The sequence below is a fragment of the Prenolepis imparis genome, unplaced genomic scaffold (genome assembly GCF_030444845.1).
Source record: "Prenolepis imparis isolate NDT839.2.m4 unplaced genomic scaffold, iyPreImpa1.0 SCAF_5, whole genome shotgun sequence".
NCBI classification, from domain to species: Eukaryota; Metazoa; Arthropoda; class Insecta; order Hymenoptera; family Formicidae; genus Prenolepis; species Prenolepis imparis.
In genome coordinates this window covers 12,199,234-12,213,827 of record NW_028141163.1, presented here as the reverse complement: position 1 = coordinate 12,213,827, position 14,594 = coordinate 12,199,234, and the positions used below count along the sequence as shown (strand labels likewise).

The 14,594-nt window shown below is 28.2% G+C and overlaps 1 protein-coding gene across 3 annotated transcripts in view; it reads right to left on the bottom strand.

Annotated features, from left to right (window-relative positions):
• LOC145935946 (uncharacterized) overlaps positions 1 to 14,204 on the bottom strand; it is a 31,443-nt gene extending 17,239 nt beyond the window's left edge. For all 3 annotated transcript variants that reach the window (XM_083037764.1, XM_083037765.1, XM_083037766.1), the window contains exons 1-5: positions 13,858 to 14,204; positions 10,424 to 10,511; positions 2,043 to 3,390; positions 1,247 to 1,899; positions 675 to 731 (exon numbers count right to left, since the gene is read on the bottom strand). In XM_083037764.1, coding sequence (XP_082893890.1) covers positions 675 to 731; positions 1,247 to 1,899; positions 2,043 to 3,390; positions 10,424 to 10,510 — 2,145 coding nt within the window. In that variant the 5' untranslated portion in view covers position 10,511; positions 13,858 to 14,204. The remainder of the gene's footprint in view (positions 1 to 674; positions 732 to 1,246; positions 1,900 to 2,042; positions 3,391 to 10,423; positions 10,512 to 13,857) is intronic.
• Between the last annotated feature and the right edge of the window lie 390 nt (positions 14,205 to 14,594).

The following is a 14,594-nucleotide window of genomic DNA, read 5'->3' as shown; positions in this document are numbered from 1 at the left end:
CTCTTTCCTTTAAAATATCTTTCCATTCACAGCTGGAAGAAAATGTGAAATTATTTAAAATATATACCAAAGATGCTATTCTTTTCATAAACGCGCGAACATCTGTTTAAACAATGTAGGGAAAGTTTCTCAAAAGGACTTTCTGGAGCATGAATAAAATTAAACAGAAACGACGAATGTATTGTCTTAACTGATCCAGAGATCAGTGTACAAAAATTTCAAAAATTCTCTTTAAAAATCTGCTTTAACTATATCGTTATATCGTCCTCTCTTTATGAATTGCATGTCTGTTTTAAATATTAGAATTAAGAAAAACGACATGTGAGATTATATGTCTATTGCAAACACATTTCCTACAGTTTCAATTTTTCCCGAATACATGCATTAGTTTCATGCTTTTTCGGGAAAATGTCATTACCATATTATTTAATTTTATTTTATCCGTACCATCGTTACCTTTATGCACTGATATAAGTACATGCTAATCGTTCCAAGATAAAAGTTTAGAAATTAATTGCTGATTTCACAATACTAAAATATGCAATATTTGATAAAATTCAACCGCATTTGCAAATGCAATTTAAGTTGCGAAAACAAATGTTATGAATCGTTAATGCATTAAACGCAATTAATTATTAGTTGACTTAATGAATATTTCGACCGCCATGCCTTACCTGCAAGCTGGTCCTAGCTGTACTCTTTTCATCAGTAAGTTTCGAGTTAGAGTTTTTCTGAAAATATTCTTCGATTGTGAATGTGCGCTTATTATTGATTTTTTTCACAATATTATTACAAATATTATGGAAATAGTTCGCAAACATTCAGACAAAAATTCAGATTTATGAAAAGTGACTGTCAAAACAATTTTGAAATGTGTTTAAGATATTTTTTTATTATATAATACTAATTTTTTGCGATAAATAAATATAATAAAAAAATCTTGTGTCACAAATATATAAATGGATATAATTTAATGAATGAATAATTATGTTACGAAATAATTACATTTCGATTTCTATATTGTCGTTTGTGCGTTTCTGATATGTATATTAAATTATGGATGTTCAAAATTCTCATTAATATTATTATTTATTTTTTTTCTCGTTTTAAACAAAACTGAAAGTTAAAAAGCTACATTTTATGTTCCTATAATATCATGTGTGACAGAGAAAAATTATAATAAATGTAACAAGAACCCAATTTTCAAGATAAAAACAACAATTAGCGCAAATAAATTCAGACTCACCAATTGAGATAATCTAGCTCGGAATGCGAGAGGATAATTGTCACTTTCCTCTGATTCTATCGCCTTAGGTAAGTCGAAATCTTCAGATTTATTAAAGGTTTTGCTACCTCTTGTTACATTCTTTGACGCAACACCCGATACACTATTGTTCTCATCTTTCGCTTTTGGCCTTTTAGTGCCTCTTCTTACAGCTTTTGCGTTACTTAATGGCTTTTCGGTGCTCGATAGATCATTGGGCAAGATAATTTCGTTAGTCTGATTTTGATTAATTGCGGCAGTAGTCGACGAAATATCGTGATTGACGTAATTAGGCCGGCGTTTGAGAGTCCACCCGGGATTACCGGGTAATTGTGTTTCGCTTTTAAGCGTAGTAGTCTTTAAATCTGTCGAAGAAGTTGCCTCGGTCGAGATCCTTCGACCTCGGAAGCCTAGACCGTGATTAAAGAAATCTTCCTTCGGGGGTTCTCTCGATCGAGAATCTTCTTTTCTGTCTCTTTTCTTGTTTCGAGAAACTTGCTCGGTTGAAGACGATATTCGGGTGACTGTTGATGACCTGATCGTCGCAGAAGCAGAACTAAATGTCGCAATTTCTGTATCCAGAGAAGAAACAGTCATAGCTTCAACAATTGTCGCTTTCGGAGTAGTGATGACATCTAAAAAAAATGTGTGCTTGTTATTAAAACTTTTATGTGAAATGTGTGAAAGCAATATTAAAGGAATCTTTATAAATAAATAACAATAATGTCTTTAAAAAAATACATTTATTCAATAATGATAAAAAAAAAATCTTATTTACCGAAGCTGTTAACTGTGCTCGACCAATTTTCAGATTCCGTTTCACCATTTTGTTTATCTATTTTGGCTTCTGTAACTTTCAATTTACGATCATTCTTAAATCTCCGTTTTTCCTCAGACGTGCGTCTATTGTTGGACAAATTGCGTCGTGTGTTTGTCCGTCCACTTGCATTCGTCTCGGAATTGGTATCCGCATTTTTGTTCCTGTCATTATCTCTCGCTTCTATCGTGTTTGTGTCTCTCGACTTATGCGTGGATCGATTTCTGGAATTAACGTTCGCATTAGATCTACGTTTAGCATTAGAAGATCGTCCATTTGTCCCTGTGTCGTCTAATCTGGATGAATTTCTCCGGAAGAGGATGCTTTCGGATTTCGCTGTCTCGGAATTGTTTGCATTGGAGATGTTTCGAGGTCTCGATCGATGAGACTGTTTGCTCTTCGCGTTCGATCCCGCGATATCGTTGCTCTCTACCTTCTCCTTAATCAGCCTCGAAGTTTGCTTCGAAGACACGGACGAAATTGTTGTGGATGTTCGGATATTGGCATTTTCGCTAGTCCCAGTTGTTAAAGGAACATCCACTCTCAAGATGCTCTCGGAGCCTAATAGTAAAACGTCTCGTTCTTTTGTACCTTCTTCTTTACGATTGTTAGAATCGTTTATCTTTTTCGTATCCATCATTCTTGATAGATTAGCTACCGAAGTAATATTCTCGACTCTCCTCGGATATTCCGATCGCGCTTCTTTCTTGTCCAGATTACTGATCGGATTTTTGTTTCTTTCCGTGTCTTCATTTGCTGATTTTCTGGACGGAATCATTTGACTTCTCAATTCTTTCCCGTTGTCATTTCTATAAATCTTTCTTCCCGTTCTTGATCTCAAGTGGTCGGATGATTTTGTGAACACTTCCTGATCCAATTTCGCATTATCTACCCAGATAGAAGACGCGTCCGAGGATGTTCTTCGAGAAATCGTCGGTTGTTTCGGCTGCGTTTGTGATTCAGGCACATTCTCTTTATTATCGTGTCTACTCTTGATTATTTTTTCTTTAGACGCTTGTGTAGTATGCAACCTTGGACGATTTCGAGAATTATCGACACTAGAATTTAAATATCTCGCATTTGTCTGTGATGTAACAGCGGAACCATCAATTGTCCTTGATAATTTTGATCGCGATCTGAAGGAACTTTCCCTCTCGAAATGTTTTGTTTCATTTTTCTCTAAATTGGAGACTGTTTCTGAACGAAAGCTTTTGTCGCGAGGTGACCTGGTTGTAAAGTCACTCAATTCTGACGTTAATTTGGAATTTTGATATCGTGCAGTACCGCGATTTTGCACTTTCTGTCCATCCTAAAAAGTATATTTTGACAATGTAAAAATTGAGATTATTTCATTTTACGAAATATGTTAAGATATGTTGAGATTGTTCAAGAAAATTATATACACACACATTTACAATCATTTCTGAAAAAAATTTTTTAAAAATGTTATAAAATTTCGAAAAACAAAATTTTTTAAATCGTTGTTTTAAGAAATTATCTTAATCAATGTTCTTTAAACAATAAGCAATCAAGACATTTATCTATGTTAGTTATTTACATTCAATTAATCGACGACATTTCGATAAACGCAAAATAAATAAGAAACATAAAAACCTTCAGAATTATTACTAAATTTTTGGATTATTAAAATATTAAAGTAAAATTATTCAACAATTATATCAACAAAAATGTAAATATAAAATTATTGTCTAGAAACATCCTAGTTAGAAATTTCATTTATATTGATTGATGAATAATTGGTGATCGTTCGATTAAAGTGTGAGAAATTGTGATCGATTTAATAGGAAGGATGAAATATTATATTGCATAATCAAGACTTTGCCATCAAAAGAAAGAAAAATTGATAGCGATATTCGTAGATCAATTGCCATATTTGGTAAAGTGCCAATTATGTAATTAGATGAATCCTCTGGAATTGGCGATTAACGCAAATGGTAATAACTGGTTTCGATAGATCGATCAGTCGCGGTTGTCGTTGATAGTAATGCCTGATGAATTAATCGTAGTATAAATAGACTTTACTCTCGTCACAGATTATACCTTCACCGTCAGCTTGAATAAGCAGCATTGAAATATTCGTGACTGCACTGATCTATTAATGCTTAGGGAAAAATTATTTTAGAATTGAATTAATTTAATGCATTTCTAAATTAACGGAATTTTTGAAATTGTCTGTGAATGCTTGACGTTCTATTGCGAAATCGACATCTACATAACACTGTACAGATAAAAAAAGTTCTTTGGACAAAAAACTTCACTCCTCGAAGGTTGACTACTTTTAAACTGAATCAAAAGAGTAGTCTGACATCAAGACACATTATCCTTGTCTCGAAGCTCGATAAAATTTAGATAAGTAATCAATTAATTGTTCTTAAAATAAATTAGTTCCGAATTTATTTATTGTTTAATGAGTCAAACAACATGGTGATACTAGCTTGCTTACGAGCTTAAGAGTAAAATATATTAACGCAATTAATTATTGGAATGATTTTGGTTTTAAAATATTTTTCGAATTAATTGTTCTCAAGATATAAAATATCGAACTTATTGCTCTTTATTTGTTAATCGAACTGAACATGTGATGGTGTTAATTTGCTTATATAAGAGTAAAGTACATTAACGCTATTGATCACTGTTATAATTTAAGTTATAATTTAATCTGTTATAATTTAAGTTAAAATATGATTTTTTGCAGATTATTATCTTATTAAGAGTATCCTTGTATATATGAAAGCGTATGCATAAATGCGACCTTTAAAAAACTGGTTTGTATGGACCACTTTTGAGGGTGTGGTCTCTTTCCTGGGTCAAACTAAAACACTTTTCATGTTAATGCATGTATATGTGTGATTACTTAAAAGAATCGTCACTTTCTCTTGTGCGCCTTTTTATTATGTTCTTTGTCCACTATATGTACAATAATAACAAGGCCAAAAATGTTATTAATGTTATTTTATTTACTACCTCTATTTAGAAAATAACAATTAATAAATAAATAAATTTTTCAAAATCTGAAAAAAGAATTACATTATATCATCTTATTCTTTGTATAAATTCGAATGGACTTTCTTTTGTTAGAATTCTGATTTGCAGTATAATTATTAAAATATTTAATAATAAATATTAATCATTTGCATCATAAATTACAATATCTCGATATAAAATTTCTTCCAAAAGATAATTAACTTAAATATATTATCCTTCAAATTAAATTTTCTAAGATATTTTAGGATCATCTTATATCACACACATACATGTATATGTAAAAGAGAGAAACATAAATTCTAAATCTATGTATCAAAATATTAAAAGTTATTATATGTTTGTCTTATTAAATTTTATCAAGCAAAAATTGTTTTATACAAAAAATATAAGTATACAGTAGTTATAAATTATATTAAATTGGCATCTCAGATTCTAATAGATCTAATATTAAATTAACATTAACATAGAGAACATATACAGCCTTTAATTTCTGGCCTTTCAAAGTAATTATCATATATTATAAATTTATGATCGTGAAATTATTTTATGTGTCTCGATCTTTTTGATTCCGAAAATTAATCTTGCACGACTTTATACCGCGATTTTATACAATTACATAAGAAATATAGAAATCTGTCGAAAAGGTCACAAAAAAGAAAGCACACCTTCTATATCAATAAATAATATCAATAATTTTTTTCGAAATAAAAAAAAGAAACATGTACATAACAACGTATAAAACATATCAAAATATTTTCTAAGAAATTTTCATATTTTTTTTTTAAAGTAAAAATTTATGAAATAAGAGAAAAAAATTGCCTGTGTATATAATCATATATAAATTTAGATAGAATTATATATAAGTATTTTTTTCTCATTATATATTAATTTTAAATTTAAAAAAAAATAAATTTTTCTTGTCTGTAGAAATGTAAAAAATATACGTTTCTTAAATTATGGTTTCAAAAATTTTCCTGTCGAAACGTTTTTTATTAGTGATTGATATTGAGTTGAACAATAGATATATATGTTTAGAAAGCGTTTATGAAATCAATACGTACTAATAGCTACTTATTATCTAAGTGATTTCTCTAAGATCCTATATATAAAGCATATTTTATACAATCTATATTTTGATTCTTAAATGTGTGTCCTATATCAAGAGGAAGTATTCTTCAGTTCTTTATGTATCAAAGTTTTCTTTTTTGTGTAAAATTGTTTCTCAGATGGTTGATTGAACTAAGAACAATATACGCTTGTTCTCATAATTGTAATGAAGATTGCTAGGATCGCGTATCATCTCTCAGACAAGTGTTGAAACTGAGAAAACGATTTTATTGTTACAATTGACTATATAAATTCCCAAACGCTTTATTAAAGTTATTGTTACTAACAATCTCAGTTTAACTTGCAAGAATCACTGGTGATAATAAGAAACTGCTAAATATATTATATATATATCATTTATATTATTATTTATATTATCATTTAAATTTTTAACTAAAAAACGAATGATTGAGTTGAACCAAAAGGTTCATTCGCATTTTGCTAATAAATGGCACTGGAAATAATCAGTGCAACTATTAACTTCATTTCTAGTATGTAGATTGTATATGACCTTGACAGGTGATATACTTTCTATCGTGATTTAAAAAAACAAGATCTTGCAAATTGGTTAAGTAATACTCGTGCCCTAGGTAGCAAGTCATTTTGCAGTCAAATGATGTCATTCTGATGTCAAAAGACATCATTTGGATGTTAAATGATATGTCATTTGCTACCTGGGCCAGTGTGCATTTGAAAATGGAAGGCACTAAAGAGCATTTCCGCCATTTTATCAGAAGAGTTGAAAATATGTATATTTTGACTTTTTTCATAAAATTTATATATGCGTATATATTTTATCTTATATTCAAGATGTATTTTATTAATTTTAAAAAATTTAATTGCTCATAATCTTTTGTCATCTATGTCTCTATATATTATTAATATAATAATAATACGCATTTTATGTTACAACGTATTTTATGACGTATTCTTATTATTAATCTTCGCAAAACAATATATATTTAGAAAAAATGATATCTCGGAATAATCAGAAAAGATCAAAGAGCTTGTAAGAGATGTAATGAATAAGTTAGGAAATTCGCTGAATAAGTGACTGATGCAGCAGAAAGAAGCGCTTTCTCCGATAGAAAATCTGATTAAAATCGCACTCTTGTGCGCTTGCGCAATGAGCTACATCCGCGAGCATATATTTTTTTATCAACGCGGCATATCCGCATATACGCAATAAATATTGTGACGCGAGCATATTTAATACGCAATCTAATCTATATGTATAAACGTTTTAATATATTGAATGAGGTCTTGATAAATTACAAAATTTTTTTAAAGATGGTGTCCCTGATTCTGATGTAACGGAACTTTTTTTTAGGTATTATAGTCGCACTGCAAAATTGAATAATAGTTTTCTTATTAATAATTCAGGTTCCTTGTCAATTATTAATATACAAAATTTGATTCATACAATTAATTCAGCGTATTGTATCCTCGCATTTGTCAATTGTAATAAATCATAAAATTTCGAATAAATATAAGGAGAACAACTTAATTATAATATTTAATAATAATATATACATTTGTCAATTATTATTAAACATTATTGCAATTATTACATATATATCTTTATGTGTAATTCAATAGTATGATTTGTTGAACTATATTTTCTGTGAATTAATGCAAAAAGATATTGCAAAAAAATTAGTTGTTGCAAGGAACGTCTATACTTTAAACTTTTCCACCACATTTCCCTTGAAATAGTTTACAAAAAAAGAAATCAAGAGATTAATGTACTATTGCATACAAATTACATATTCATGCATTATTATGACGAAATTAAAGATACCGGTAAATATCGGCATATTTCATGAAGAACCATTCACTTATACAATAAGAGCAACTTACTTATAAAAACTGTCCTAGAATAAGAAATGTAGTTTGCTTTACGTAACGCATCATTAAATCGATACGAACAAGAAAATCATCTTGCTCTTGCTTTCAAAAGAGATTCTCATCGATGTGCACAACAGAATAATTATAAACTTCGTACTTATATTCATTGAGAAATATATATAGATTTTGTTTCGTTAACAATCGCGAGTATTAATAAAAATAACATCCAGCATTAAATAATAACGATAATATTAATCGTTTTCGAAATTTTTATTGATTTTTCAAAAACAAAAAAATCTAAAAAAAATTATAACATTCAACTATTAGAAAGTAAATAGAATAAGAATGGGAAAAGTAGATTTATTATTATTATTTGCTATTATTCACTAAAAGCGAACAGTGTACGACTAGGCGTGGTCCATGCAAACTTTCTTAAAATTCTTTTTTTTTTTTTTTATATATTTTCTCACTCTTATGTATGCATGTTCTGTTTTATGTTGAATCTGTTACTCCGATTCAATACCTATATATTAATGCGTAAATTACTATCCTTTCTTTAAAATTTCTTTTTAATTTTATCAGACAATTCATAGATTTACGTTTATGACGATTTGATAGATTTTATTAATAAGAAATGCATAGATGTGATTGCTTTTTTATGTATCATATAATTTACATATTTAACCTTCACACAGTGAAAGAGTCAGTGAAAGCGTCCGAGATCTTTCTGACAAATTATTATAGCCAAATGCAAAACGAATAACTTGAATCTAAACATTCGAGCACGAGAGAAAGATGACTAAACAAAAGTGTGACAAATGGTATAATATGTATATTTCTAGTTTCTCTTTTATACGAATTATTCATACTTTCATTTTTGCCATATTCGGAATGTATAAATTATAGTTAATCACTTGTTAATGTTAACAAATATATCACAATTTTACAAGATAAATTGCAACTTATTTTATATGCAAAGTGTATTAGAATTTTTCATCTTAATATTAACAATATATACTTATTTTTTTTTTTATAATAATATATATAATAATAACAATTTATATAACAATTTTTTGGAAAAATTTAATGTCGATTTAAAAGAAGTTAATCAACGATAATCTTAATTTATGTAAAAAATAGGATGATTCTGTTTAAGAAAACCTTTAAATAATTTTGAAAAACGCCATCCAGAGGCAATTCTATATATAATCACGATATTATGTCCCCCTCGAAATTCTACTAACTTTTATATGGAAAATTTTTTATTCTTAAGATAATAGACTGTGTATCACTTAAAATGGGATATCCTCTGTATGATACCCTGAAGATTTTCTCTTTCCCTTCGTTACACAAGTAATTATCATAAAGAACTATTTCCTCTGTCTATCTTTAATTATCGAGCGCATCATGCACTGCATGCAACTTCATCTGTACGATTAAATCGAATAATGCGAATCGACTCGTTCCGCTAGGTCGATGGCCTTCGTGGAAAAAAAAGGAAAGAAAGAAAATCAGCGCTTTGCAATGTCGTAAATGCTGTATGCAATCAAGTACGCATCCTTGACATAAAGCATGTCAGAATGAATCTTTTATATACCTCACATATTATTTTACAGATAATTGTTCTCTAACTCTGTGTTTCATTTAATTTGCCTTTACGTTTGTATTATACAACATATATTTGTAAATGTAAAACATCGAGGAAAACATTGAAGCTTACACTGAAACTTGTGATGATGCTTATATTCTTATATGTAAAATATATGTTATCGTCCATTCCGTATTTAATTTTTTTTAATACATATGCACAAATAATTGTTTTCCCTCTGAGCATCTTCTGAATAACTTTGACTCAAAGAAATATTTTAATTAATAGCGTTGTTATGTTATTAAATATGATTCTCTCTGATGTATTTATTTCAAATATTCAGAAATATAAAAAAAACAATAACTGTAATTTTATTTCTTATATCTCTATCTAGTGTTTATTATTAGTTATTATTAATTTTATTAATTATTTATTATTTATTCATTAATTATTATGTAATTATTGCTCGTGTAAGGCTTTGCGCACAATAGAGAAAATATTAGGAATAGAAATAAATATTAAGCATTAAGCCTACTGCACAAACAAAAGAATAGACAATATAAGAACAGAGAATAAAAACATCCATGCATCAACAGAAGCAGATAGATATTAGAGGATAACAATAGGATATTCCTTGCTTCTATTGATGAATATTTTCTATTTTCTGTTCCTACTGCTTGTACTTTTGTATTGTGCAGTAAGCTTAATGCTTAATATTTATTTCTATTCCTAATATTTTCTCTATTGTGCGCAGGGTCTTAGTTACAACCGTGTATCATAACAATTAAGTTACCTGATTAGTCTGTCCAGGAGTGGCTTCGATAACAGCGAAAACTATCAGCAATGTCACTACCAAGCATAATGAAAACGGCCTTGCCATTCTGAAAAATATTAAAGATCTTTTTTAGTAAAACTAAAATCAATTAAAATAAACATATATGAAAATTGCAATATATTAATGTATTTTTAATAAAAAGACTTATAGATTTAAGAATTACAATTATGTTGTAAATATTATCGTTATATTATTAAATTTACAACTTATACACACACACATAATATATATATATTTTTTTTTCTTAGAATATATAAAATTTTCCTAGAATATCAAACTAAAATATCACTAACAAAGAAAACTCAATATTTTAAAGCTCCTATGTTCTCACTGCAGCGAAATTAAATTATGATATTAAAAAAATCATATAAATTTTTGTTTACAAAATATATTAAAATTAAGTTTTTTTGGATACGATCAACCTCCATGTTTGATAATATGTATTAGTAAAATATGCCGAAAAGTCCCTTTTTTATCCTGCATTAATAAATGACTGGATAAATATTGATAAAAAGGGACTTAGCCCTGATGATCTTGACTTTACATATATTATAAGATTATAAGATCATAATCTTGAATAATCTCTAAAAGGTTGTAGCGTTTTAGTTGTTGCTCGTAGTTTATTAAAAAGTTATTAACAAATAAAGTTTCATGAAAATAAGTAAAATTCGAACGTAAATTTGCTATTGCTATCGATAGAAAGTGTATAATAATTTTGATAATAATTTTGAATCTTATTTATTTATTTTGAATATATATATATATATTTCGAACAATCGTCGATTATACAATAGAGAGAAACGAGATATTAAAGAAAGCAGTAATTTTTATGTAACATTGCATTTTAACATTCTCTAGGTATTTTGAATGGAAATCATGCTGCATTTAAAAAAATAACATTTACTTTGTTACATCACACAAGGAAACCTTAATCATTAATCTTAATTTATTAAAATATAAAATATTTATTAATCTTAATATATATGTATGTATATATATAATATATCAATTTCTATGTTGAGTTAAAAGGATACAATTAAAGCACAAAATATAAATTCAAATTAACTAACATATTTAATTTTTTTTTTAGTCTAAAAATATTATTATAAATATTTACAATCTCGCGATTAGAGAAGGAAAAAAAATTTGTTAAAATTTTACGAAGAAGAAAAGTGAAGATCAATATTGAGAATGGATCACACACTCAACAATTGTTATATTACTATATTATTATTCTAAATCGTAACATTTAGAGATTCATTTATTTCATTCAATTCGAATAATTCAATGATGCATAGCGTATAATCGTATAACGTGAGATATTAATGATTTATTATCCTATCTATCTGCTTGAGATTTGCTGTTATAGATATTGACACATTGAAACTAGATGAATAATATAGATTTCTCGCAAATATCTGTTTTGCATTATGAGTTGTATAATTTTGCAAAGAAAAATATTTGTAGATAATAAAATTTATAAGATATATAAAATGTAAATTTAAAAAATAAAAATTATAAAAGATGAAATAAAAATTTATAAATAATAAATGTAGTTTAAAAAAGGCAGAAAGGCGAAATATAGCTTACGTATGCTTTAAGACCGAGTGTGATTGTATTTCTTAATTTAATTTATAATTTCTCATGCACTTTGCAAGTACAAATATAGACGTTGTGAGAAACTCGTTTTAGTTTGCCTCTTTTTTAACAATTACGCGTCGATAGAAAGTACATTTTTTTTATACAATACTTGATCGGCGATACTGGATATTGGATTGGTTTTTGGAATAATTTATTCTGTAATGCAAAAGCTGCAGGGAACGTAATTAACTATATCTTTCAGTGCTTATATATTTGTACGCAAATGGCTAATAAAATATCACAAATGTGCGAAAAATGTCTAAAGAATGCTAGGAATATTATAAAATTTTTTTAAGCTATTGGAATTTGAAATTATAGAATTATACTTTAAATTATATATTGTGACAAAAACTTTCAGATTTAAACGTTTAATTAATAGGATGTAACTATATGTAACAATTTGATTAAAAAATTATTATCATAACATTATGTGTGGCTTGTATATACAGAGCTTATATTGTATTATAATTTATATTATATAATTGTAATTTATATTATCACATATACATTTATATAATAGGTATATAGAAATCAAGCGTATAATAAGATATAAAAGAAATGAAAGATATACGAGTCATTTACGCTCATTTTCTTTATTGACATATGTACAGATTTTGCATATGCACATCAGTAATAATTGAGGAAATAAAATGTCATCAAACGAAAAATTACGACGAAATATAGCACGAGCTGGACGGAAATAGAAAATTTTCGATGTTTGAGCGATCGTTATTATGATTACACGGGTGCCCGAGTTTTACGTAAGAAACGGAGGTCGTACATCTGGCGATTCGCGTGCACGTGAAAGTGGTTTGCCGAGTTGAGTATTGGCCAGTTGAGGAATGGCCAGTTAATTCTGAACCTAGTAGTCTGTTAACGCCGCGAGCCACCTTTCGCGATCAACAAATATCACCAATCACGAATGGTGCAAATTATTAATAAAGAGATGTGCATCATTTGAAATAGATGCATTTAAAATGAAAATACAAAATGCCTATTTTATATTTTGCATTTAAAATATATTTGAAAAAACTATTTTACATTTCCAATAAATGATATTCATTATTATTCATTTTTCTATTTCAGAAATACATTTTTTTTGCAAACTAAAAATTAATCGAGTATATATATGTATGTGTATAACACAATGATGCCACTGGTACCCTTTATTCTGGTATCATTGGTTCTAACTTCATGAAACCTTGTAGAAGGAAAATATAGAGAATTCTTCTAAAGAGCATTGCAATAAAAAATGTCATTTTAAAAAAAGAATTTTAAAAGAATAATTGAATATCTGTGAACAATATAGGCAAACATTTTTTGTAATCCCATATGTACATATGTTTATGTAATTCAATTTTTGTAATTCAAGTTTATATTAAAAGAAATAAAAGAATGTAAGTATAAGAAAAATAATAGTAAAAAATATAAATAATAAAAAATAGAAAGAACTTAAATATATAAATAAATATATAAAAATGTAAATATATTTTTAAAAAATTATTTTTCATTTTAAAAAATCATTTTAAAAATGTCTATTTTTCATTTTTTATTTTAAATGGGGTGTCTAAAAAGCATTTTGCATTTTCAAATGGAAAGATTCCAACATTATTTTGCATTTTCTATTTCAAATAGATTTTGCATATCTCTGTTAACAATAACAAAAATTGTCCTAATAAATAGTTTATTTTGCAGAAATTTTTATGGGGCATACTTTGAAAAACAAACAATATCGAATCAATAACGCTCACCTTGCAGCTGTGTCTAATATCCTAACGTTTCAACATTTCAAGTCACCAAGGCACAATTTGTTGCGGCAATCCGTAATACTTTCACCAATAACGAATTGAAGCAAATACTTAAGAAACTTTAAAGTTAAATCGCGCGAGGAGAGAAGAACAAATAAATCACAATATGTTTTCGAAAGGAAGAGAAATAAGACACTTTTGTCAATAGAGGTCTCAGCGAAAGAAAGAGTTTGCGGAGGAAAAATCGATAATGATAAATCAATCAGATAATAAGGCAACGCACGTGGCGCATTTTCGCGATGCTGTTCTTTCGCGCGTTCGAGAGTCGAACAACGATAATAATCGATGGAACTCTCCGAGACAAATGCAAGTCCGCTCGAACGCTCGGCCGTCTCAAAAATCTTGACTGCCAACGTTCGGGAGAAAAAAAAAACGACTCATTCGATCAGATTTTCCCTTTCGCTCGAATGTGGAACCACCACCACGCGATCACCACCATCACCACCACCACCACCACCATCACCACCATCACCGTCTATCAACCTTATTGTTGTTATATATATATTATCGTCAATACGAAAAACATTAAACAAAGATCAAACGACCAGAAGATCAGAATAAATTAATGACCGAAGCGATTTTACTAGTATAAATAATTGGTACATAAGTAATTAGGATGGAGGATTGAAATTCTGAATCAATATTTACTCACAAAATCGATATTGATTTTCTGTACACAA